This window comes from Blennius ocellaris (genome assembly GCF_963422515.1).
Source record: "Blennius ocellaris genome assembly, chromosome: 19".
NCBI classification, from domain to species: Eukaryota; Metazoa; Chordata; class Actinopteri; order Blenniiformes; family Blenniidae; genus Blennius; species Blennius ocellaris.
The window spans coordinates 13,724,076-13,751,531 of NC_137668.1; the positions used below are offsets into that span (position 1 = coordinate 13,724,076).

Here is a 27,456-nt window from a genome sequence, read left to right on the forward strand (position 1 = left end):
CTGTTAATATAATGCAAAAGAGCCATGATCATGAGACATTAAAGCCTTTACCAGCAGCCACTCCCAGAGAGGGAGAGGGCTTCTATGATCTTCACACATGGATGACTTCGAGTTACATGACCTATATACCATGTTACACGCCCCGCTTGCTCCCCATGTCTCACCCTAATAGGGAAGGGCAGCGCATTACAGGTGTGTAAGCCCCCAACACGGAGAGAAAGAGTCATAAACAGGCCTGCCACCCAGATTGCAGAGTACGTATAATCACAAACACAACCTGTCACATTACCTGCCACCGATCGGGCCCTATTGCATTCAAGCACTATTTGCTCACTCGTGCACAAAACACCAGTGAAGCTCATCTTTTTGCTCCTGTCTATTTGATAAGGAATTCATTTAAAAATATATATTTTTATCCTCCTCTTAAATTTATTCTCTTCTTATTCTTTACCAAGGAGTTTTACCATCCCTGCAAACAATAAATATTCCTCCCGTTTTTTTGTTTTTTTGTTTTGATTAGGTGGTGGTCGATGACTATATCTGGACATCAGATGAACCCATATCAAGTTCTGCCACCTCTGGAGATGAGCCGAGTAGACAAGGTGCGCCCCTACCAGAGGGTGAGACGAGCACCCATGTGACTGTGTACACACTGTCCCTGCAAGGGCTGAAACAAAGATTCAGACATTTCCTCCGGCAACCAGATGGAGCGATCCTGGAGGTGGGTGATCTGCATACCTTTACTGCACATGCGTACAACCGACATATATATGTTAAGAAATGACACTTGCTTTTTTCATCGAGATCCTATCTTTGTAGCTATACCCAAAGTTCTACGTTACACCTGTTAAAGGTGGCTGCACTATCCAAAGGTAAAGTCTATTGATACAGGGCACGATGTGCTATAATGTACAAAGGATTTTTATGTTTTGCTGAAGAAAGAAACAGACTTGCGTTGAATAAAACAAGTAATTTCACAATATGCATAGCCTTCTAGCAGGGGTCCCTTTTCCCAAAATTCAATTAATTATGCTGTCTGTTCACTGGAATAAAATGTAATTTAATTACAAGTACGAACATATGTGCTTACATAATGCTAAAGCTGGTCTATTCTGAAATTATACTATATGCTGTGAATTGAATAAATACAGTAATTTAGATCAATTAATTTATATACAAATAAATACTTTTGGCATGATTTGTACAAAAAAATGCTGCTTGAAAAATGCGGCCGTGGCTCCGTTGGTACAGCAGGTCATAGTCCATATCTTGGTAGTTCGATTCCCATTCACGCCCCGTTGAAGTGCTGACACACGTCATTAAAAACAGTACATTGAGAATTTAGATAGTTTAGAGTAAATTTCTTGAATTTCACTCTCATCTCATCTTCAATTGTGAGAGTCCACCGCTCTGATTTTAATGCATCTGTTTCATTTGGTCTGTCGGTGAAGTAGCTATAAAGACAGAAATAATTCAATCTCCCAATAAAAAATAACCTAGAGGAAATTGATCATGTATGAGGTACGTGTCCCACTAAAACAAATAAATTCCCATCAGTTATAAGATGCCCTAAAAATACATAGATATGGACGTAGATATAACAATTATTTAGAACCATTTCAATGATTACGATTAAACTAAATTTTTCTTTTGAAATTACTGTCTGTTTAATGTTCAACTGTGAGTATTTTTGCCAGTAGTGTTTCTTTTTTGATGCTCTCTTAACTAAGCTTTTTCTACAGTGTGAATGTGTAAACTGGGATTTTTTTCCACTGAGTGATTCTTTAAAGGAAATATTTTTAAGTCTTCAAATACAGAAAAATACATATTTGTGATATATATTAATCATTTTCAATATATTGAGATCACTATATTTGCCATATTGCACAACTCTATTAGGAAATGTTAACTGTTATTTTCTTTGATACAATGTCACAATCTGTCATGACATTAGACACGAGTCACCTCACTTTGTCCTCCAAGAAGCTGCACGAGACGCAGCTCAGAATCACTGATTCAAAACAGCGCTGCCTAATTAAAAGTAGTGCTTTGTGATGACTGCTGCAGTTGGAAAACTGCATCCCTTTCCTCAATCATTCTGTCACTCCCCGAGCGACCTGGATCGTCCCGGCAAAATTAATATTTTAAAGTTTGGATGTCAAAGGAGAGGAGGAAGTTATAAGTACCAACAATTAGCTCTGAGGCTCTGTCGCCTTCTAATGGTTTTCAATCATAATATGAGTGATGGCGATCTTATGTGAGTTAACACATGCCATGGTATATCTATTACTGATGTCTGTGTATGCGTTTGGGTGTGTAGCCTCTTAGACTTGTGCATAGCGGATGAGACATCTGGGGGGATTGTTCATAGTCAAACAGAGCACACAAACATGCACAGATCTTTTCTTTGTGTGGGGGGGGGGAGTTATTCTTCAAAATCGACTCTACTTCCCCCTCCCCTCATAACCACATAATTGCAGATGCTGACAAAAATTTATTACACTAATAACCTTGACACACACACACACATACAGGCACACACAACTGTTGCTCACCAGTTTAACTATTCATTTCTGAATTTATTAACCCCCCTGCCGACTTGATGTTCTCAAAAGGATGAAGTTTCAGAGAAGCCAACTTGTGAAAGATAGGTGTCACTGTCCTTGGAAAATATGCGCACACACACACACACACACACACACACACACACACACACACACACACACACACACACACACACACACACACACACACACACACACACACACACACACACACCCGCGCGCGCTCTTTATCATTTTCTGTTGCTCTTTTTTCTCATACACACTGGGTCCCTTGGGTGTTGCTGTCTGTTCCTTGCAACTTCACAGGCAGAGACCTCCAGTAGCAAGAGATGCCGGTGGCGTCCTCTTTCACCCGCTGGTAGCGAGGAGCGATAACACTGATGTGCGCGCGTCGCCGACAGAGGACTACGCCGTTCCCCTTCGCCTCGCAGAACCCCCCCCCACACACACACACACACAGTCTCACACACACACACTTTACATATTCAAAACTAATCCTCCCCTGAATATATAGACTGGTTTTATGTATAGAGCGAGATCTAGGAATCACCAAAGGGCATCCCCGGCACTTGGAAGAACACTTGAGCTGATTTTATTAGTGCTTTATATAATTTTGGCAGTGATATACACACTGCGACAGGGTGCTGTGTACAAACTGGCCTTCAGATGTAAGGTGACAGCTCCTCAGAGAGAAGAACAGCCAAACAGGCACTTCTACTAAATTAAATTGATAAAAAAAAACAAAAAAACTACAGAATGAAATAGAAGGATCCGCTATGAGACCACAGGAACACAGAAAATGCCCCTGCTGTTCTTAAATTTATGATATTTTTAAGTAGTTTTATTGGTTTTCCTGTTCTGGCTTATTACCTTATTCACTTGTCAAAATAACAGCATGTTTTATGGTGATCTGGTTACACTGCAAGGTTACTAGACAACATTTTCACACAGATCCTCGAGCAATAAAAACATTTCAATTTAGCATATGTACTAAACATGGCTGAAAAGCTCAACTTTTTTTTCACTTTCTTAAATATTGATGTGAAATATTCCCTATATTAATGCAGGGAACTCATGTCACTCTATTGTCTGTCCCAGATACACGACCAATCCTGCTACTTAAGTAGTCTGTTTCCATTTACTGAGGAAATATTGACGGATGGCTCATTTCCCTTAAAGAGCCGTGTTTTCTCAGGCAGCGTCCTGGACACCCGTGCCCCGAAGGGCTTGTTCCATCCTTAGACTAACATGACCACGGCTCCAGGGGCCGGCAGCTTTGCATAATACACACACATTTAAACCCAAAATTTGTCTAAATGAACACCTTAAAAAGAAAGTCCTGAAAAAAATGCCGTGAGCTATAAATGCTATTTGCAAGAAGCAAAGGTGTGTCCTGTTTGATCTGTTGGAAAGTGTGAATGTGAGCAAGAGTCACAAGAATCCCCACATTTTTTTTTGTTTTTTGGTTGTTTTTTTTGCAGCCATTATTGGACCTGCTATGGCTTTTTTTGTGTTGCATCCTCAGTAATAAGTGCAAATAGCGTGGAAGGAGTAAAGTTAAAGTTGTGGGCGTGTAGTAAAAAATATCACCATAATGAAGTCTTTATTGACTTGCATATTGAATTCTGTTTAAAGAAAGTTAATATTAATGATGCATCATATGCTCTCATTCAGTCTGTTGCCCACGGCGGGTGTCTGTAATATTGACCATGTTGAAGGAATCTTCTCGCTGAATCACAACAATACAAAAAAGTTAACGCTACGTTCCCATCAGTGTGCTCCAATAAAAGACATTAAAGGTAAAGTGAGGTGTAGCTTTTCAAACACTCATTACCTATAAACAGATGTTCCACAGCTGCTAACTCACAAAATGCACTGCTGACAACAACTGTTAGGGCCAAAATTATGCAGGGAAATGCATCTATATAACCTAGGACCTTCAGAGAAGGACTCATAACCACTCTGTCTGTAGAAACAAGATGGCTGATGAAGAAATTAATGCAGGCAAAGTCATTATCTTCCCTCCTAAAACCACAGTGGGTTTATGTCCCCCTGTGTCGCTTTTTCTCCGGGGCTAGCATTTAAGTGTCGATGGACTTATAAAAAGATAGGACAAGCCAACTGTGCTCCTTTTGTCTCCTTTCCTCCATATGGGAGGCAGCAGCATATGCAAGAACTGGCTCAGCTTCTGTAAAACTTCCATTAAAGATGCACAACTAAGGCTCTGCCAGCTTGAATATTACCTCTCTCCGCAAATTATTTATGGCTCGGAAAAAACGCTGATGATGAGCATCTCCAGCAACTTGTATAAATAAAAACACTTTTCTCTGCAATTTCAGCTGAAGCTTCCTTTTCTCGCTTGTGTTTTTTTTTTTTTTTTAAACGCACTCAACTGTTAGTAGAAACAAAAGGTATGGCGATTTATACCACATTGTAATAAATGATTGACCTTCATGGCAGGTAATTCTAGTTTTTTGAATAAGGTTGCACCCTTTTACAATAACTGTACAAACGTGCACTTCCTGATGGGGAGAATGAGTGTCACATCATTATCGTGAAATGCCATCTCTTATTAACGAGGACCTTTTCCGGTGTTGTTGCACGTCCATGACTCAGCCCACTGTCCATCCGCACAGGACTACAACTCTTCACTGGACCAATATTGACCTAATTTAGCATGCAGACAATATGAAGAAGTTAACCTTTGGAAGAAACACCTTGCAGCAACATTAATTGACAAACCACGTCAATTCTCCCTCCTACCCCTCTTTTGTAATTACTCTGCCGCATGTTTGATTGCCGCTGCGGAGCTGAGGACCTACGCTTCATTTGCCGTGAGGTCACCGGCAGCCCTCAGAAATATGAATTTGATTTGTACAGGAAGTGAGTGCACTCTGTGTGCTTTGTCTGCGTGCGAGTTTGTGCGTGTGCGTGTGCGTGTGCGTGTGTGTGTGTGTGTGCGTGTGTGGCACCGAGAGACACGGAGAAGAAAAGAGAGAAAAGGGAATGTCCTTGGTTATGTACTATACGTTGCATGAGGAGATTAATGCCTCCCTGGCAGCCATATCTGCTTAGCAGGAGGACTTCACCAAAGAACACTGCATGCAATTATCCTGCAAGTTTATACTAGTTTTAGATAACGAAGCACTCAGTGGAACATTTTTCTTACTCTGTGTAATTTGCGACTTGAGGAACGTGCCATACTTAATGCTGTTGTTGATGTTAGAGTTTCCACTGAACTGAAGTTTTTAATCACTAATTACTATTTTTTTTTGTTTTTTTAATTGTCATACGTGATTTTACGTGTGTGTGTGTGTGTGTGTGTGTGTGTGTGTGTGTGTGTGTGTGTGTGTGTGTGTGTGTTTGCTCCTGCGTGCCTGCCTACAGAAGATGGACATAAAGTTTTTTTTTTCTTTTTCTTTTTTCAAAATGCTATAATAGCTTATACCAGTGAGATTTAAGTTGCGTTTTCTATCATCGTACAAAAGTAGGCCAACACGGAGTTGTGTGAGCTGTTTTCCCTGTGGGAAGAGAGGTAGTGTGTCATATAAAGTCTCCATTTCTGCTTCTCCTCCAACTTCACTCTGAGCACCAGGACAGAGGAAGAGACTGTGCATGACAACACTACTAACAGGCCTCAAGGAAAATAAGCAGTTCTCCTGCCAATCTCTGTCATTGTCATCCAAGTTCAACCTGTACTTTGTGATGTTTGATACATTTGGCTGGAGGGTCTCAAGAAACTGTTGCGTGTATCATTGTTGTGCCTTTTTTTTTTTTTTTGTTACCTTTCAAGACTCCCGTCTGATTGGGGGCGTGCACTGGGATTTGTTTTGTTCTTTTAAGGTGACTGGTGGCATGGAGGGTGTTGAGAATGTGACCAGCCTACTGCCCTGCCCAGGTCTGACCTCCACAACCAATCAGAGGGAGGACAGGGGAGGTGCCAGTTCTTTGCTTCAGTTACGGAAACGAAAGAAGCTATTTGGGCGTGAGTGTTCGCTCGGTGCTTCTGTCACGTAAACAGGCTTCATTGCTACCAAGTAAATGTGTACTGTTTACAGTGGGATCACCATACTGTAGAGCATACAATGAAAAGTAAACACTCTGTAGTCTCGGCCACCTTATCTCTCTCACTCTCACACACACACACACACACAAGATGCTCTTACCTGTGCAAAGCAACCTGCTTTTCATTTACACAGTGTCACTGGGTGTTTCTTGCCCTCAGGGTTGAACCGCGTTGAGCCACGAGGAGGAAGTGGGTGTGGCTCCAGTTTTGCACTGCAGGACCTCAACCGGTGATATCAAAGAGAAGACTTGAACCTGCGTAAGTCCTCGTATTACACGCATGAGTGAAGTCCTTTGCAATGCACAGTGGAGATTCATACGGTTTAGTTATTTCAACTGGTACTACCGATATTAGTGGGGAAAAAGCAGTGCTGTAACTTTACAAACATACTCAGAAGTACTGGAAGGAAAAGAAAAAAAAAAACTTGCGAGCCAAAGGTTATCTGATCTAGATACAGACTCCTAAAATAATTACTTGAAGTTGCTGTATATTGTTCTTGCAGTAAATATAAACAGTATAAGTGAACTGATAAGCAATCTGTGACCTAATAAACACTTCAGCAACACTTCTAATGGATGCAGGTTATTAAGTGTTTTGCACTGCCTCAACACAATGAAATATGAAGATTCTTAAAGTCACTAATCAGAACACGAGTGATAAAATATCAATATTGGCCTCACATTAAGCAGGATAATATTCAGGCCAGCTTGATTTGTATTGAATATGTGTCTGCTAGCCAGTGCTTAGTGTAATGAAGTGGCTCACAAATCAGGCTGTAATGGCCGCCTACTTACACATATTGCTTAATTAAAGGTTGTGAGCTTATTAGCATGTGTCTCTGGCGCCGGGTACAGGGAGATGGGGAGCAGGACTGATGTCGTTGAGGGCTGGGCTTTAAAGGTTTTATAGATGGCTAACCTATCATACTAAAGCCATAGCCCCCTTAAAATCGGATCTTAATAACCTGTCATTTTCATTGATGATGATTCTGCTTTATGGGCGGCCATTACAGATCAAGTTCTGGGTCTTGTTCAGTGGCGATAGTGGCCATTTGTGCTCGTCATTATCAGGAACACACCTTACTTTGGCCTTGAAGTTGCTCCTCACCTCCATGTTTAAAACCATCACAGTTATGGCCTTGGGGCGCAGCGAGCAGTGCATATGGACAGGCACACATAACACACGCGCTCTCACACACACACACACACACACACACACACACACACACACACACACACACACACACACACACACACACACACACACACACACACACACACACACACACACACACACACACACACACTTGCTATCCACAGAGCTATGATCGAGCAATAGGCCTAACCTACCTGAATGTCCCCATAAAAGGGAGGACATGTTTAGATTTATCATTTTGCAAGTGATCTAAAATGAAAGAACGGCGTGTATCGTTATTCTGCAGGAAGAAAAAAAAAAGCATTGATTGTATCTGTAATTTATGCAAATGCTTATGATGGTGTATTTTCACCATGGGCAGGGTGTGTTGGAGTAGTGTAACATGTTGCCCTTCTGTCTGCCTTTGACACTAGCCAGAGCCTATAGAGCTAATGCGCTCCAATTACAGATCACTCCATTAACAGTGACAGTGCTACACCCCTCAATTCAATCAACTTCTTAATGAACATTAAACAGAGACACTGCCACACAAAGATGACAGGAGGCTCTTCTCTTTCCCCGTTTTTTTCTTCCCCTGCTGCCTGCACCGGTTTTCTTCTTTTCAGGTATCCTTTATGTGCAGCACGGAGTTCAACTTCAACATAACTTCAAAAATGTTCTGTACGTACTCCCCGGTTCTGTGCTTTGTTTTGATGTGGTATTCTTTTATGTGGAGCTATACAATTTGATGAATAGCTCTCGTTTCTCCTCCTGTTTTCTGAGAAAATTATCACCTTTTCTATTCATGATCATCAAAACAACACGGCGCTTCAGTTTTAAACTGGGGGCGAAGTGTGCCGATGCAGAGGGGGCAAAGGTATTATAATGGTTCAAATATTTGATTGTTAATGACAAACACGAATTCCCCACCATTTAAATTGCAAATTCATCCCTGGGAGCAATTATTTCTGAGGGAGGAAAACACGCCGCTAGGTCTCTGCTCCACACATTTGCTGATTTAAGTTAAAAGAAAACCTTTTTGCAGTGCTATCATAAGGGAGCTGCAACTTTTTGAAGTTAGTGCCTGCCTCTGCTTAGAGCCAACCCAACCTGGGGATGTTGCTGGAGTGAGAGAAGAGGGGGGGGGAAATAAAACATAAAAAGAAAAAAATAACACTTTGTCTAATTCTATATTTATGTAGCCCTCAGCTTGAGGTATTCACATAAAACAGTTTGTATTCAGAAGTGCTGCGGTGATCGTTATGCTGCACGTAGAGATCGGCAACTCTTCGGGCACAGTTGGCGGGTGCAGCTCAGCCTGATTCATTTGAATTAAAGTTGCACAAGGAAATAAAATGGATTTGAATTCCCGCTTTTGCACCTCTTTCTTTTTCTCTTCAAACCTTTTTCTGATTGTTTTTTAGGGCAATCGCTAAAAGATTCCTTTTGAACATTTCTGTACATTTACTGCATTTTCACATGACAGTATTTTCTTTTATTGTATTAAAATAATAGGATTTTTTTTGTTTTTTTTGTTGGTGTTGAAATATTATTTTTGCTTGTAAAGAGTGGAAGAGCTTTGTGCTGAGGTATTTGACTTGGTTGGAGAAAAATGACTTTAAGGTGGCCTGGGAGCACTGAAAGTATTCCCACATTTGTAAAAGTTTTGAAATGTCATTTTTGATTAAATAGAAAATGAGACCCTTTTCATCTAATCCGTATATTGTGTTACTCCTATAAAATCTTTAAAACCGTTAATGCTACACATTAAAACTTATAAAGGATTTTATAAAGGGTATTTTCCTTCTGCATCTATTATTATTATTTTTATTATTCTTATCATTACTATTATTATTATTATTATTGAAAAAAATGAAAAAAACTATAGTATTGGAAAAGTACCAAGACAGATGCATTTAGAGCTGGTCTATTTCCATTGGTTCTCTGATTCGTGACATGGATTTATTTGAGCTGGCTGTTAAAAACCTGAAACACCAGTCTTCTACTGCTATTATAGCACAACAATATTATGCAAATCAGATATACATTCCAGACCTCTGTCAGGTTTTCATGCCCAGGCTGTATTCTTCTCCGCTGACCCTAAACATGATTTCCTGGTGCTTAAGCCGTGGAAAACATACATTTCTGGGGTTTGTGACGATGTCGACATCGTACCATATTTCGGTGGCATCTGGATGGATCATGTGCGTCTCCACACACATATTTATTTATTTTCCCTCTTCCAGAGCAGTGTCAGGGAGGCAGATGTCCTGCTCACAGGAAAAATAATTTGTGGTGAAAGGAGGGGAGGGGAGGTGAAGGGAAAAATATATGAATATGCAAATCTTGTCACAGTGTGGAACCTTGTAATGAGTGGGAAATGTTGTCGCCATCTTTCATTATGCAGAGGTCATTGCTTAATGCCAGGCAGCTGGGCTCAGCTTCTTGCCACACAACCCCCCCCCCCCCTTCATCCTGTCATCTTGCTGCAACTTGAACCAAAGTATAGCCTGGCAGCATGGAGTTCACGCACACAGCGCCTGTGTTTGCTGTCATTGATTGAAAACACCATAATGTCAATTATTGAAACTGTTGAGGCTTTAAGACCAACTCACTGAATATAAAATAATACATGAGGTGTGTGTGTGTGTGTGTGTGTGCTCATGCTGGGAGGTATCAGTGCCAGGGTCAGGGACTTTGGAAGAGGATGTCATTGTAGCCAAACACACAGAGATGCTCTTCCAGGTGATCTTTTACCTGTGGCATCAAATCGAAATGTAGAGTAACAGCAACGTAGAGACTTGAAGGCGTAACAGATGTATATCCCACAAAACATTGAAGGACAAACTTAATCTGATAGATAAATGTTTAAGATAAATGTTTGCATGTGTAAAATATCTTAATATTTATTTAATTGTGTTCATTCCTATATAGTATAAATAGACTGTTGATTGATATCTGGCTATAAAATTATATCTGATCTAGGTCACAAGTGAAGATATATCTAAATAAAACTAGATAAACTACTGAATTTAAATGCAGTACTAAGATTAACAGTACTAAGATTAACAAACTAAAATCATACATTTACCCAACACATGAAGCAAACTTTTTTATTTTTTTATGGCACATTGTGAGGGAAAACATTCAAGTACTGCCCATTAAAAACTGAAAAACTGAAAATCAAGCAAGGAGACACAAGAGATATGAGAACAATTTTAACCCACAAGATGTCGAATCGCAGACTGGAAAGTCCACAGAAGGATACAAATTCAGCGGATATATCATGTCTGGGTTTTGCATCTTGTTGAGCCGGAAGTTTCAAAGTAGGCTCAGCTCATAGTTGTTGTTGTTGTAACTCCTTTCCTTTTCTATTCTTTTCTTTTCTTTTGATCAAGCGTTTGTGTTTTGCAGATTGCTGAGACAGCTTGCTGCTGTTCTGTCTCTCACAACAGCTTTTCAGAAATTTCCGCTGGCATCTGCCCGACATTGAGCTATGGGGCTAATCATTAGGTAAACCCGTCTCCCTCTCTCTCATGCACTCTTCAAATAATCCTGGGTTTGAATGCTAAAAATGTAATGAACTTCACGGTTCATTGTGTATGACATTGCTTAATTAATGGGTGCATTTAAAGTACATAGGGCCCTGGTAATTGATTTATATGCATGATTTGCACATACAGCTGTTGGTTCCTGTAGGAGACTCATCACTCAAAGAATGACTGTGCTGATGATAGGCTTGGTAGGTAATATGAGGGATTTCTGTTGGCCAATCCAGCCCTGGGAATTTAAAACTAAATCATAGGTTAGCATTTTATCCTTTGAGATTATATGAAACTACTTAACAATTTTGACTAAGGCATTTTAATACCATACTTCCACCAAACACTTTTAATAACTGAGCCTTTGCCGGAAAAGGTTTTTAATATGGAAACCTTTCGCCTCCTGCCACATAATTGGATAAAATGACTAAAATGCAGTTCAGTTGAGAGACTTCATTTTCATTTGGCTATGCCTAACAGTGCGTTTGGTTCCAGTTCGTTTAATGCCACAAAGGGCACTTCAGACATAACTCTCCGGCTCGGCTGCCCCCGTCTATCAGTCTGTGTTGCTGGCCTTATCAAATCCCACACACAGAGCTGGAGGTGCTTCACCTTCAAGAGTAAATCTGGACACAGGCATCACAGTTTAAATATGTGTGAGCTACAGTTAAAAAAAAAAAAACACAAAAAAACACTCCCAAAACTTTTTTGTATTTTATCAATTTTATGGATTTGGCCTTCAGCAGCAAACACACTGTTAATATGCTTCATTCACAGGTGAGCAATGCAATCCCTCAGCCATGACAGTATTCAGTATTACGTTAATATAAATGACATATGTAGTAATAATTTAGTAATAAATTCCTCTTCAGAAGATAGTCATTATATTTTTTAAATCAGTTGTTACAGTTTTTTGCAATCCAATTTGCACAAAATACACTGGAATAGATGTTTCTGAAACAGACATGGTAATTAAAAAGAAAAGTTTTTAAATTTGAAGCGCAGCCGAGCAACAAAAACAAGTAACTCAAAAGTCTCATATCACAATGAAATGTAAGAAGCTTCATAGGTTAGTATAACACATTTTAACTAAAGTGAAAACACTTTGTAGACTAGTTGTAGAAAGGCAAAGAAGTCTACCTTTGTGTGCGTCAAATCTTGAAGTCATGAATTGAACAAGCTGAAATAAATAATGAACTCTCAAGGTCCACCAAATTGATTTAAACCAACAAAAGTATCTCTAATATTCTTGTGAGTTAACACCTCATGTTACTATAGTAGCAAAAATGCATTGGCTGTATTCAGCAGCAGTTGTTTTCGCTGCCAAAAGTTTGACCAATAATGTAAAGTTAGGACATAATCATGAGATCATTGAATTGTTTACATCAACCAATGTCCTGCAATACTCTGAATGTCCACTTGGCAAGATATACAACAAGATACTTGCTGCATTAAGAGATGGTACTGGATTACTTTGGTTGATGAGAATTACGCATTTCCTTTTTCATTGAAATGTCTAAAAAAACCAACTCAAAAAAGTATTTAAAACAGTAACATGTTTTTTTTCATTCAACCCATGCAATGCTAGCATTTAACCTTCATTGACTGTGGCCTTTCTGCTTAGCCCAGGCATACACAGAGAGGTTATAATTATTGGTTTCTGTGGAGATGTGGAGGTCGCTGGCCCCTAACCATTATTTGGTTTTGGATGGACCCTCTGTGGAGCTCAGATCAATCTCTCACCTAGAGAACATTCAAGCATATTTCTATCACCATCTTATTGATTTTCCTATGAGCAGGCCCTTGTTGTGTGTGTGAAGCGTTTTCATGCACAGCACACTGAGGTTGCAGCCTGCAGCATACGCACGCACACAAACTTGCATGCAATGTACATGGGCTGACACAAACAAACAGACACAGGTGCGCACACTTGCATGCGCACATACTGTAGTTGTTCTTTTATTCATTTCTGTAGACGCCCCTTGGCATTTCTGTGAGTAAAATGCACGCATCGGCATATTTAGAGGCGTTAGATCTCGTTCTGTCTCTCTCTCTCTATCTCTCTGTATCTCACACACACAAACACACACACACACACCCAACCAACACTCACTCCTTGTTAAAGCAGACACCAAGTGAACCATGTCCTCTCTGGGGCCAGGTGTCTCGCTTTCTTTATTACACACACTAATCAATACAGACTGGCCTGGTGTTGAGGCCTGCCATCTTTTCATCTCCACCCCCCCCCCCCAATCCATCATGCATTCTATCCGTTTCCTTCCCAACTCTGACCCCACCCCATACCTGAACTCCATCCATCTATCCATTTGCCCACACATCCATCACCTTTTACCCCTTCATCATTTGCTCCCGTCGTGACTCCATCCATACAATTGTCTTGGACTTTGACATATTTTTGGATTCCAAAAGGAAAGACGGATAACTAGAGAGTGAACAGTGTTGTGAGGAGTGAACGAGTGTGCATGTTGGGAGGGAAGGTGGTGTTATTGTCATCTATAACATACCCAGACAAGGGAGGTTGATTTCGATTTAAATAATGTATTAGTGTTTCAGAGCAACCATCCACAATGCCTTACAACACTCAGAAACATAATAACTTAAAGGACCGTGTGTGTGTGTGTGTGTGTGTGTGTGTGTGTGTGTGTGTGTGTGTGTGTGTGTGTGTGTGTGTGTGTGTGTGTGTGTGTGTGTGTGTGTGTGTGTGTGTGTGTGTGTGTGTGTGTGCGGGTGTGAAGGTGAAACAAAGCGAAGGAGAGTCAAAGGATATGAAATTGCACGTCTTTTAGATGCAAATTGAGTCGCGTGTAAAATGGCTTGATGGAGACTGATCGGGTCAAATTATATCCGCGCCGTTGTTTAGCAATAAAGTAAGGAGGCCCTTTATCGTCCAAGTGGGTTACAAAAACACCCAAAAAAGTGGGGCCATGGAGTGGATTGGAGGGTGTTGCAGTGAGCTTGGAGACAAAAGAGGTTTTGGCCGGGGCCAAGTAGGAGGGAGGGAATAAAAGATTGTGCGGGAATTTGTCAAAAGCCAATAATCATGGCGGTGCAGCAGAGGACTACTATATCAGAGTGTCGAATCAATATCACATTACTTTGAGTATAGGAGTATATACAAGACTCATCAAATTGATTATTTTTGATGCTACAGTGGCAGTTTCATTTGTGGGGGTCCCTGCTCAACAACTACTCCTGTTCAATTACTGGGGCTGTGTGAATTGTAAAAAAAGAAAGAAAAAAAAAACCACAGTAAGATAAATGGATATTTATTTGACTAAAATAAAGCTCTGGCTGGAATAGAAATGAGGAATGATGTGTCACAGTCATGCTCTGGTTAAAAGATGACTTGTTTCATCGGACATTGAAATTTCATGAATATATTTTCCGAGGGCCGGGGAAAAACAGAATCTATCATGAAGTTGGTGTACAGACCCTAATGTCACAGCAAAGATTAGTCAGTTTTCTAATGTATTGTGGTGTTCTTAAGCATACGTGCCTACCCGGACTCGGCTACACAATAGTTTGCAGGTAGGATGCAAGAGAGTCACTCCAGTTTTGGTATAAAACCACTGCACACTCATGTTTCAGCTGTACCATTTGGAAATTCACGACAGCACATTACCAGTTGCATTATGCTTCCTATGGTATATAAATCAACAATCAGTCCAAGCAAAGGTAGTATTTTTTTGCAGTTTTGTCTTAAAGTTTTATAATCAATTTGGAGAATATTCACTAATAACAAGGCCAACTGTTGCAAGCAACGGCCTCGACCAGTGAAGTCCTCTCCCTAATGGCTCTAAGTCTTCAATATGGGGCCATCAGGAGAGACGAGGCACAGCGGCTCCTTGGATGATTAAAAAGTCATTTCCTTAACTGTCCTCCTAGGATTTGTGGGCTTTTTTTTTTTTTTTTGTTAGAAAACATTAAATTGCTCCAATCAAGCATAAACGTCTCCTGCTTGTGTTGTAATTTGTACTGCTGTTCGCGTGGTGGGCGCTTATTTGTCATCCTTTTCCTTTGGCGCTTTTCCCAACCGCCTTGATCAACAATTAATGGTTGAAATTGCTTCTCTGTTACTTATGGCTGTGGAGACAGATGCAGCAATGCAAAAGACGAAGAAAAAAAGTGAGAGAAAATAAAGAGTTGGACGGAACAACGGAAACAAGATTGGATTAATTAAACTTTATTTATACCGTATAACCTCTTCCACAGTCCACAGAAAATGCTGCAAAAGCTCCATTATTACAAAAATACAGTATCATAAGAGCATTGGTCCACTCCCTCCTCCTGTCCACAATATTCTGTTTTCTCCACCTCTCTGCTCTCTCTCTCTCTGCTCTCTCTCTCTCTCTCTCTCTCTCTCTCTCTCTCTCTCTCTCTCTCTCTCTCTCTCTCTCTCTCTCTCTCTCCCCCCACTCTGTTCTTTTACACAATGACCTTTAGTGCTCTTTTCTTCATTGCAGGGACAGGCCGGGGCCTGGCATCTGATAGAATCAATATTCTATTATGATAGTGCGTGGAGCGTGTGGGGCTTTACAACTCTGCTGTAATAGTCTCTCTATTTCATCCCGTGGCAGCCATGGCCTGAGGGATCATCCAGGCTTCTCCAGGCTCTATGCTCCCAGCATCGCCCCATTTCCATTAACGTCGCAGGCCCCTGCCTACCAGGGGACAATCTCTGTGACCGATGGATGGGGTTGAGAAAGAGTCCAACCCGGGTGCAATGTGTGTCAATAGACTGTGTAATAGCCTGGCCTGGGTGAAATGTTAGTTAAATGGCTTTCCAGTTTTAAAAGAAACGAGGGATATTTGTGCCATTCCTCTTATTTTATCTTGGTGTTTTTCTCCATTAAACCGGCCTGTATAGTCAAACTATATCAATATGTTTGAAAACATCAACGAGAAAAAAAAAAAAAAAAAAAGAAATACTAGCCCCAGTAATGATGTTATCTCTCTTGGAAATTTTGAAATAAGTTGTCAAAACAAAACAGCCGTCTTTTGCTTTAGTTGTAATGTGTCTTCCATCGTGGAAGACAAACACTCCCCGGATCTGGACCTCAGTGCCACAACCTCTGTGCACTGCACTCCAGCATGTAAAACAGTTGTTGATTAAAACAGTCCTGGGCTGTGCTGCACTCGGGAGGGAGTGCTAAAGTGAAATGTTAAGCTATTAGAGATCATGACACGAGGCAGACCCCCATAAAAGATTCATGCCATTCACAGTTGCCTTCTCGAATAATTAACTAATGTGAGTATTTTACTCAGCCAAACGCAGTTATGGTTTAAAAATCCTTGCATTCAAATGTCACTTGGGCGTGGAGTTTTGATGTGAATTTTTAATCTCAGGCAATAAACCTTATGAGGTTAACAGGCCATTTGGTGCTATCTGGAAAGACCAACGTTACAATCCATTTTCGTCTAAAATGTCAAGATTCGTTGTTAAATACATTACAGTTTCTGTCTGCGTGCAAGTTGTTGAAATGCATAATATTTGTGAAGTCACAGAAGTCAAGGGCAGGCCCTTTAAAACTTACGGTCAGTGTCGAATAGCCCTTTGTAGTTCATTCAAATGTTCTTCTAGTGAAAAATACCTGGAAAAAAAATAGTGAAGTCGGCGTCTTCATACTGCTTCTGTCCCATTCACTTTTGATGCATGTCTTTCCTTCCTGGGGAAGAGTTTTCCCTGACAGCATACACGTTCTTCCTTCCACCCTGAACTCTACCCCTACCTCTCTGTTTGATTGAGAGTTGGGTGACTGGAGGTACACGATGCAGCCCCACTTGTCTCATATTCATCATGATGTAACCGTGAGCAACCCGGATCTAAATTACCTTCGTCTGGCATCATTCCAGCACATGCTATAAATGAGGTAATCGTCCTTGACTATAAAATTTGCATTTTCAAGACTTAATTGCTATCATTACATTTTTTGCGTAATTCTATTAATTTAACAGAATGGGGGATCAGAGGCTTTTTATGGTTATAATTTGCAGTAAAACAATGCATTCTCAAAGTAGAAAAAAAAAAGTCTTGAGTGGAGAAAGGATGAGTGGAGCATCAGGACCACTCTGGCCTCTCATCATGAATTCCCATTATCCCTTTGCATTTAAAAGGGATATTTAGAAAAAAAAAAAAGAAAGGGAAAAAAAAAAAAAGCTTACAAATGCTTACAAAAAAACTTGCACTAACATGCTGTCAGACACGAGGATATTTGCTTGTGTTTGTCCGCATGAAAAGCTCTCTCGGGTTGAAAACAGGAAATGCATCAATTATACTCCATCATCACATTGTGTGGGCTAACTGAAGCTTGTGTCTTAATAATGTCAGGCCGGACTCTATTTTTGCCACGCTTTTTTAACCTCGCCTGCCTCCTTTGTGCATATATGTACATGATGTCAGCTGCGCTCAGTAGTGCCGTCCCCAAATAGTATGGTGGAGAGCACGGCGGATGACACGGAACAACGGAGCCATCAACTCCCATTTATGCTTCCTGCAGTGACCTTGCCACAGATGTCTATGAGGTTCAGAAGTGCGCCAAGCTAAGTGCCAGCAACATTCTGCAACCCGCTGCACTTCCTCGCACTCTGCTGACCTTAAAAGTGTGGCCTCAATTTGGGGGAAGGCTGAAAACACATACATGCATTCTGCTACTCCTTCTCTTTTGCACTTCTGTTGGAATGGCCTACTTTATCTGACTGCAAGAATTATTCTTTTTTTTTTTCTTTTCTTTTTTTCAGTAGAATCCAGTGGATGTAGATGCACCTCACCGCCAGCTTGGTAGACCTGTTTCAGTTGCTTGTCCATAATTGGCTTACAAAAAACAAAACAAAAAAACAAATGCAGCCTCCCTGGCAGAAACCTTAACTACTCTTGGAAATGTCATTTAGCTATGTTGTAATTGACTCGTTTAAAAAAAAAAAAACACCACAAATTGACACTTTACATTGTCAAACATAATTTATTTGAACTATTATAGTGTTACTGTGACTATAGTCTAATTATGACTGCAACTATTATCATTCCTTGAGTTTACACACAATGTAAGTGTGTGTGGCATAGCTTTAGCAATCAATAAATAACGGGCTGACATACTGAATACATTTTATGTATGGAACTTTTTAAAATGCACCAGTCACTTAAAAAAAATGAAAAAAAATCACCCGGAGGCATTTCGAGCCTCGATGTGCAGCCATTTGACAACACCACAGCCCAAACAAACGAGCATCTCTGACAGAGGATAAATGAAACTTTCCAGAGTTTTTTGTGTCTCTCAAAACGAATGATTTTAAAAATAGCTGCTTGCTCTTTTTTTTTTTTTCCTACGTATCAATACCGCAGAGAAAACCGTTTTTTGAGATGTAGTTGTAAAGGTCAATGCATTTAGACACTGCAACATGTGCCAAATGTGCAACATATTGCTAATCCGAACTAGATTTCTCTTAATATCTTTTCTCTTGTGAGAGGTGAATATATTCTCCTCTAGCAGTCCATTGGGAGGATCTGGAGCTCCTCTCCTCCTGGTCTCCCTCGCCCTCCTTCCTCCCCCTGTGTGTACCTCTCATACTGACTCCTGCTGACATGGACCAGGTGGTGTCGTCACTGCGGGTTTCCATGGAGCCTTCAAACAGGAAGCAGGTAAGGCCTGACACGGCGGCCTTGATGCTTAACGTAGCGGTGAAGATACACCGAGCTTTGTTTTGACCGTGTCAGGCAACATCAGCTCAAGCCTGGGCGTGCGGCACAGAAGGCTGTTTTCCCTCCTTTGGGTCTCAGTATCAGCATCTGTAGTGTGAGCGTTCCTCACCGCAGATGTGCTCGGAAGAAGATGTCAGCTGTGTATGCACTGGTGGTCATCAGAGCACTCCTGACAAGAGCAGTTTAGTACGTGTATGTTTGTGAAATGGAGGAGGGCTGACTCACCTCCAGACAATACTTAATGGCTGAGTGCAGTCTGTGCAGGGGTACAGCTGAAAAGGTGAGTATTTGGACTCATGTGAACAAGGTGCATTAGTTTTTTTATACCTTCAAATAACTGAAAAACAAATGTTGGACAGAAATGTTAGGTACAATGTGATATTCAAGTAAACTCGTCTGGGAAGTTGGAGATCAGATGTTTTACATGCCCATGATGCCGCACCAAGTCAGAGGCAGTCGTTTGCTCACAATCTAATGCGAAACACAAATCAAGTAAGGAATAACACTATGAATACTCTGATATTTCCTTGGCACTGGCAATGATTCAAACCTTGTGTGAGGGACTTAAACTGCTATTTTTAAACAAGGTACTATTAAAAACAATAAAACCACATTAAACAATGGGAAGCTTTTGAAGCATATTCACTAATGGTAGCGAGGCATCAGTGGAGCCCAAACATTGTTTAACTTTGGATTTAAGTGTCTCAATCAGTTGTTGAGAGGTACAGCTCTACATGCCCCCTTGTAATCTCAGTCTATCAACAGGCTAAGCTTGTTAAACTGAAAAGGTCTATCTTCAGTGCTCAAATACACTTTTCACTCAAGGCTCAACACTTTTCATTCAGCGCAGTGATAGACGGAGAGCCAGCACATTAGTCACTTCACATCTGGCCAATTCAAGGGGTTTACTCAAGATTATTTGTCTTACCACCAGACAATACAGCAGGAGTCCAGAAACCATGAGTTGATACAAGAAAAACAGCAAAGTGTTTTGATAATACAGCCATTATCTTCTCTATTTACCTGTGCTGTCATGGTTCCCATTGAGCAAAGGTACAACTGTGTTTGAACGGATGGAAAAAGTAAACGTTAAAACTTTTGAAAGCGTGTAAAGAAGTCTGTTTATATTAGTTGTGAGATTCGTTAATGCCAAAATCATGAGCTCATTGGACTTGGTGAAAGCCCAGCTCCTGGCATACTCAAACAAAGGGGCATTTTGTTGATAAAGCACTGTACTTGACATTCATCTGTTGTGCAAATTAACATTTAATAGCCATACACATTTGAATATGTTCTTTCTTGACACATTGAGAAACCCACAACGTCAAGTGCGTGCGCAAGCTGGGGAGGACGAGAGATGGGTTTTGGCCGCGAGCGCTTTTGCCCACCACCAGCAACATTAATTGTTTTGCAAAAGCTAACTGCAGTGCCCATTTTTCAACATTGTTTCTTGTTTTCACTCCTTCTGTAAACAACTCTCGTCTCACAATTTGTTCATCATAACTCGACGCTGGATGACAGAAACATTTTTTTCATGCCCGCGAGTAACGACCTTGGAAAAAGCCTAAATAAAAGGACCAGTGGGAGGCTGCTGAAGGCAGATGATACTTTTGCATTTGTCAGATTTCTGAATTAAAGAGATGTTTGTTGAGTTATTGTTGCACAGATGACCAGGAGACTCTGCCAGCATGTGTCTCTTCTACACAAGAGTGCACTTTCTCCAGCCAAGTCATTGCAACCACCTGAATACTGAAAGACACCCACCGTAGTGAAAATCTCAACCCTCATGCACACGCGCATGTCCCTCCATACACTTTCCATTGGAGCTTTGATACCGTAACTGGAATCTCCTGTGATTTGGCAGTGCTTCCCCCATGCTTCAGCTCCACAGTGTGACACCATCTGTCTACAGGGTGCTGTTTGTTTGGTGCTGCTTCACTTCAGTTTGAGAGGAATCCACTCCAACACTCCTCAGGTGGTACACACGGTGTTTTAGAAGAGTTGTCATGAAGCGTGCAAATGTGGCAATATGCCAAGGTGATGTTATCAGGAGCTTACAAAAGGAGAGAAGAGGCCCGATGTTGTATCGGTGTGTGTCTCTCCCGAGCCGATGGCTGTCTTCCTCGGGTGTGACAGACGTGACAGCAGAGTCAGAACAGTATTTAGCACCTGGAGGTCAGGTAGCATTACACCCTGTAAAAAACAAAAAAAAAACAAAAGCTTCCTCCTGGTCAGGATCAGGTGCTCTCCTTGGGGATAACCGATGTGGAAACCCTGATACCCAGCCTTGACCCTGTGTGATGTGTATCTGCAAGTGTATGTGGCCACCAGAAAAGGAGGGGGACATCTCATTCTGATTGAGACTGATGCGTGCCGATTGGTTGCCAGGCCGTGCTCAGCGGCAGCCCTGCCATGTCAGGTGAAATTAGTAGCCGTCAATGAAAGACCCTCAGACCTGAGGGATTCATTAGGGACAGCCTCCCCCATCCCGACGCACTGACAGCCCTTCACACTTACACCCTCGACTCCTACACAACCACACACAGCAGACGCACACACTCCGTCCCTGTCTGATCCAAATAATGACTCCCAGCTAAAAGTCTCACCAAGTCCGATTCTCTGTATATTCATGTGTGTTTATTAGTGGATGTGTGTGTGTGTGTCCAGGACCACTCTGTCTTTGGCCGTGATGCTCTGGGGCCATTTCAGCAAACACCTTCAACAATCCAACAGGATCAATATATTTTCCAATACATTAATCAAAACATGTGTCAGTTCCTAACTTCTTTCGGGTTAAAAAAAATAAGCCATTTTATCTCCTGATATCTTAGCATACATTTAAATTGTTCACATCTACAGTTTCTTCTCGCTGATAAATTAAATCAGTCATTGAAATAAATTAAATCATGTCTTTCAAGTTAAACTTAAAGTTTCTCACTTTAAAAGGAAGTAGAAAAAGAGAAGATCAATAACTTTTCTTTTTGATCTAACAAAATGACAATATATTAACACAGACATGTTTGAGTTGATATACTGTACAATGGTCATCCATACTGAATGTACGCTGAGTGGTGTATTGACCATACACAGTTTACATACCGGAAATAATGACTGAAATAACATACAAGTGTACAAGGTACAATTAATTTCTTTCCTGTGTAGGGAGACAAGGTAAATGAGGCATGGCTTCTTCCTGTATAGCATTTTACTCTCCTCCAGTTCTCCAGTTAAATCTCCAGTTCATCTAATATCATTCTGTGTGTGAATGTCTTCCAAGTGTGCCTTTTCTTTTCTTTATTTGAGTAGAAACCATACTCAATTCTACATAGCATGTGTTTTAGATGCAGGGACATAATTATTTATTTTGAACAAAACATAGCTATCTGCTCTCGTTGAAATGATTATATATAGAAGAAAGCCGGTGATGATGTAAAACTATGAGAGTGGCAGCTATGGCAGGTGTGTGCAATAATTACAAAATAGTTCTTCCTACTAATTAAAACATCCAAATGAAGAGTATTGACTTGTGCTTTGCTGTTACAAAGATAATAATAGTCCATTTTGCTTTCCTTTCTGTCTTCCTTTTCTTTTTCAAATGTAGTTCTACAACTACTTTGTAGTTACTAAGAAAGTAACTTTCTGTTCACAGCTCCACTTGTTTGAATTAATCTACCTTCACCATCAGATGCAATTTAACTTTTGGTTGAAGAATGTTCACGCATACATTTGAGGCTGTGTATTCCCTGTGATGGACACCTGACATTGGATGAATGGAAGCATGTTTCCTGTCCTGTCTCATGAACTGGTCAGTTATTGCTTATTAACATACTTGTGAGAGTTAAAAGATGCGATTGGTATCTCCAAATTGATGTCACTACTCATGAGACTGGCCCTAATCCAGATAATCCAGATTATCTCTGGCAAATAAAAAGCGAATGTTTCTTTTTTTATTTGCATCTGCGTGCTTCTAGCAATAATTTTCCTGTCTTTCCCCGCATCAGCTCTTCCTTGTACCTTTCTTTTCGGTCCTAAAATTCAAACACACCGCTCGGTTTACGGTCACCGCCCCTTTTTTTATGACAGACTTTATCAAAGTGTCTGAAACACCTGTAATTTAGTAAAGGACACTACCTCAGTGATGTACTTTATGTCTGTGTCTTTGTTCCTGCAGCCAATCCTTTTCTGAGGAAAACTGACAAATTCTAAATGCAGCGCTGGAAAAAAATCAGTCATTGAAACATGCCAACGCTGAGTTGGATGAAAGTGGGCGTGTGTATTCAACCACACATATAAAGTACATCAGTAGAAAGATTGGATACAGCTTTTGTGCCAGTGTGCAACATATGAATGCCTGATCAAAGCTGATGACTTTGAACTGGAGTCCATTTGCCCTCGCGAGAACTCTCTTAATCCAGTGCTTCCCAGTTTAGGAGCATATAGCTGCAACACAGAAGCTCCGCTCATTAGAATTACAGACATTAGTTACGACCAAAGGAACTCTATTTCACGCACATCTCCCCAACTGACTAAATGAGGCTTTGCAAATCCTCCACAGCTTTTAATAGCTGCCACTAATATTACAGGTCACAAATGATTGCACCCTCAGACTCTGATTTGGCTGATCAAACACAGACTGAGATTATCAGTGTTATTTACGCTTGTGTATCACTCTGGCACAAACCCACACTTATGGAAATGCAATCCCTCTACGGTAATACACTTTATAATGATTTATGCTTGAGCGTTTCATGGGAAATGTGGCAGCATAAGCAGCATCAAACCGCAATCGCAATCTAAAGTTGTTTTATTATTATAATATTTCTCTCCCACAGTTTTCACTCTCTTCTGTTCGCAAATGAGAAATCCTACATCCGGAGACATCAAGTCACAAAGGCTTAACTTGAGTTTCATAGACACATCAGTGGTCTGCAGCACGATGCTCCCACCTTCACAAATCAATTATAAAGTCTGGAGTAAATAATACGATGCATGTCTAATTACCCAACAATCCAGAAGCTTTTGGGGGGTCTTGCCAATGGAAAAAAATGAAGCTAGCACATGAACTAACACGTAAACACATAATTGCTTTCACACATGCACAAACACACGCCTGAAAAACATACAACTGAAATATATATTTAAAAAAAAAATGAAGTCACAGGTATTCAATGTATCGACCAATTAAAATAAGGGATTACTATTTTGTGTGTGTATGTGTATGTGTATGTGTATGTGTATGTGTATGTGTATGTGTATGTGTATGTGTATATGTGTGTGTGTGTGTGTGTGTGTGTGTGTGTGTGTGTGTGTGTGTGTGTGTGTGTGTGTGTGTGTGTGTGTGTGTGTGTGTGTGTGTGTGTGTGTGTGTGTGTGTGTGTGTGTGGGCACCGCTGCCACGCACGCACGCAGGCAGGCAGGCAGGCCTCACATTGCCCACAGCTACTCGGTAAGGATTCCCGATAAGGAGAATTAGTCAAAACTTGGGAGCTGCCAGTCAGCGCCAATTAAACTTTAATCTTGGGCTGAAACAGGCACAAATAAATTAAACCCTTGTGAGCGGCAATGTGCGCTCTCCTGATAATAGGGGATTGAAGTCGTCTCGGAGCGAGGCTGCATGTTCCTCAGCTCAGCCATGGCAGGCAGCGGTGCAGAGGGAGCAGCGGTGAAGCTCGAGACGGAGTGAACTGAAAGGAACTCTGCAACTTGACAGAAACTGACACATAGACAGGGACGTATATTTAAGACTCACTGTGTTTGATTGCAAAATGAAAAAAGAAAGCATCACTCTCTTATTTGACATTCCTATCGTCAGTGTGTAAGTTAGTTCAAACTGTTTTAAATGTTAGTGTGTCAGATATTTAGCTTGAACATGAAATTAACCAAAACATAAGCTGTAATGATAAAAAATATGGGAATGGTGTTTTTTTTTATCTGCTTATACATTAACATTGTGGCTAAATCCATGCAAATATCAGTGAACATTCATCTACCTTTTGTTTTCGCTTATTTCTTTCCAATGACCCATGCCTAAATGTTTCCTGCTTTTGAGAAACTCTCACCAGAAACACGATTTACCTCCGTCGGGCCCCTTATTTCATGCAAAAACATCCAGTGTATCTACTGTAAATGCCTTTAGACAATCTCATATTGGACCTCACAGTGTGTGTTGGAATTTGATAGCACAACTATTCATGATGCTCGTTTGGCCAAATAAAAACAATATTTTCAATCACGCTCAGGCATGAAAACACAGTAGAAGTATCAACCAATATAATATTAATAATAAAGAAAGATCTACCCTTCATATCAGCCAGAGGAAATGCTTTTAATGTTGCAATATTCCAAAGTATGGTTTTCTCCATGCACACTGTGTAGAGGGGGATATTTCATTAATATTTTTTAATGAATTACCACCCTTATCTCTGTTTCCTGTGCCCGACCTGTGGTAGCCTGGTGTTTAATTTCAAAGTAATTTTCTTGCTATATGAGCACGCCGTTTATGTATTAATGTCATGGGCCTCGTCAGCCAATGCCGTGATTTATTCCAGAGTAGCGGTCACATACATCCTAATATCTTAAAAATAAGCCCCAGAGAAATGCTGTAATGAGAAAACAATAACATTAACAATATTAGCAACAATAATGAAAATAATTGCCGGTGAAGCAACAATAGTAATCACACATAGAGAAATACCTCTGTGTTTGACCGAATCGTACACAATTATCATGCATGTGTATATAATATAATTAATTCTATGTCTGAGCCTCTTAGCCCGAGGCGATCACCATAGAATCAGTTTTGTATGTATAATAGATCAGAGCGCAGTTCATGAATAAAACAAACGTGGGGACTGTGCAGCAGTGACTGTGAATGTTTGTCTTTGGACAGCAGAATCAAAGTGAACATGTAATATTGTGATAATCCATACTTGATGAATTCAAGGGGCTGACTTGCCTTAGCTAAGTTCAGCTAATTTCCAGACAAGGCTTGCCTCCATAATTGAGTTTCCAATAACATTATGATTATTCCAGCCCACATGATAATTGAATTCAAGGTATTTTTTTTCTTAACATTGCAATATTGTAGATGTGTGATTATTATGCATTTGCATGTAGATTTCAGTGCCTTCCTGAAACTCATCACTTTTCTTCTAACTGGATTTCCTATATTGTAGCATACATTTGGCTCATAACAAATGACGGAATCCCCTCTCCTTATGAGCGTAGAGTCAATTATTCTAAAAAGTTCATTTTTATATCAATTTTACCCCACGTAATGATATTGCAAAGAAGATTCCCCTCCTAAAAAAGTCAACTCAAAAAGTCTACCCAGCACCGACCTGTTTGTCATTCTCATTATACGTGAAAAGTGAATATTTTTACTGTTGAACTCATCAAATTCACATCACTGCCAGCACTCCTCCCGCGCTTCCAGTTTGATCCTGCACGAGAAATGCTATCAAACTTAGACACCATGGCCCCAATGCTCATGTGTTGCATAATGTAGGTTGTATAGGCAGGAGTGGCACGGGTGTGAATGTAATTTTCATCAGGCTGATCAAGCCCCCTCAGACTCTGCCTGTGCGTGGGGGTACAGTAGGGGCACAAAGCAGAGCACGGAGACGGCTGCTGAATATTGGAGTGCTGCAGAGCTCTTCTCAGAGGCACAATGCACCAAATCCCCGTTTCTTGCAGCTCTAGGTGAGCTGGATGGCAGTGTACCCCTGCATGAGATACATTTTTGACAATGCTCTTCTGAGAAGTTGATGCAGTTACACATGCATAGCAGCACAGACTGAAATTATTTACCATTTTGCCCTCCGTCCACTTCACTTTCACACTTGTTCTGGAAAGCAAAAGAGTTGCGCAGTTGCCCCAAGTTTTCAGCAAGTATGATTTCACCATTAGCCAAGCATTAACCACTTGTCCTGGGCTACTTGTGGTAGCTGTCACATTGAGGGGTATGACTGGGCTACTAGTCGGTGCTCCAAGCTACTGGGCACACATGGATGGTTGTGAATGGAGGCTCTATCCATTCTCATCATTTGGAGTCGCCACAGGGTTGTACAGAGAGGATGGCACCAGCCAAGACATTATGCCAGAGTTTAGCTGTTGTTTTGCATAAATGTTGAATCATGCCAGCGTCCTTTTAGTGCGTAACAACAGCCTGCATTGATATTGATTTAATGCTCACTAATATTTAAAATGCCCCGAGGGATCAATGCGATTGAACATGATTTAATAGGGCCTACTAGTACAGATATAAATACAGCCACATAACACAGCAAATCGATTACTTGCTGTCTGATTTAACTTTTTCCAACCAGCGTCTCCACATATGTCGAGATGAAATAGGCTTTTGAAAAGAGATGTGTACAAAAAGAACTGAGAGCACATGATCCTGGCTGATGTGAAACGGTTATTGTGAGCGCA

General features: G+C 40.7%; 1 protein-coding gene across 1 annotated transcript in view; it reads left to right on the forward strand.

The window, feature by feature from the left end:
- Positions 1-27,456, forward strand: part of ofcc1 (orofacial cleft 1 candidate 1) — a gene marked incomplete at both ends in the record, with an annotated part of 174,284 nt that overhangs the window by 62,599 nt on the left and 84,229 nt on the right. The window contains one exon of the mRNA XM_080515268.1: positions 521-721. Within this exon, the coding sequence (XP_080371394.1) occupies positions 521-721 (201 nt within the window). The remainder of the gene's footprint in view (positions 1-520; positions 722-27,456) is intronic.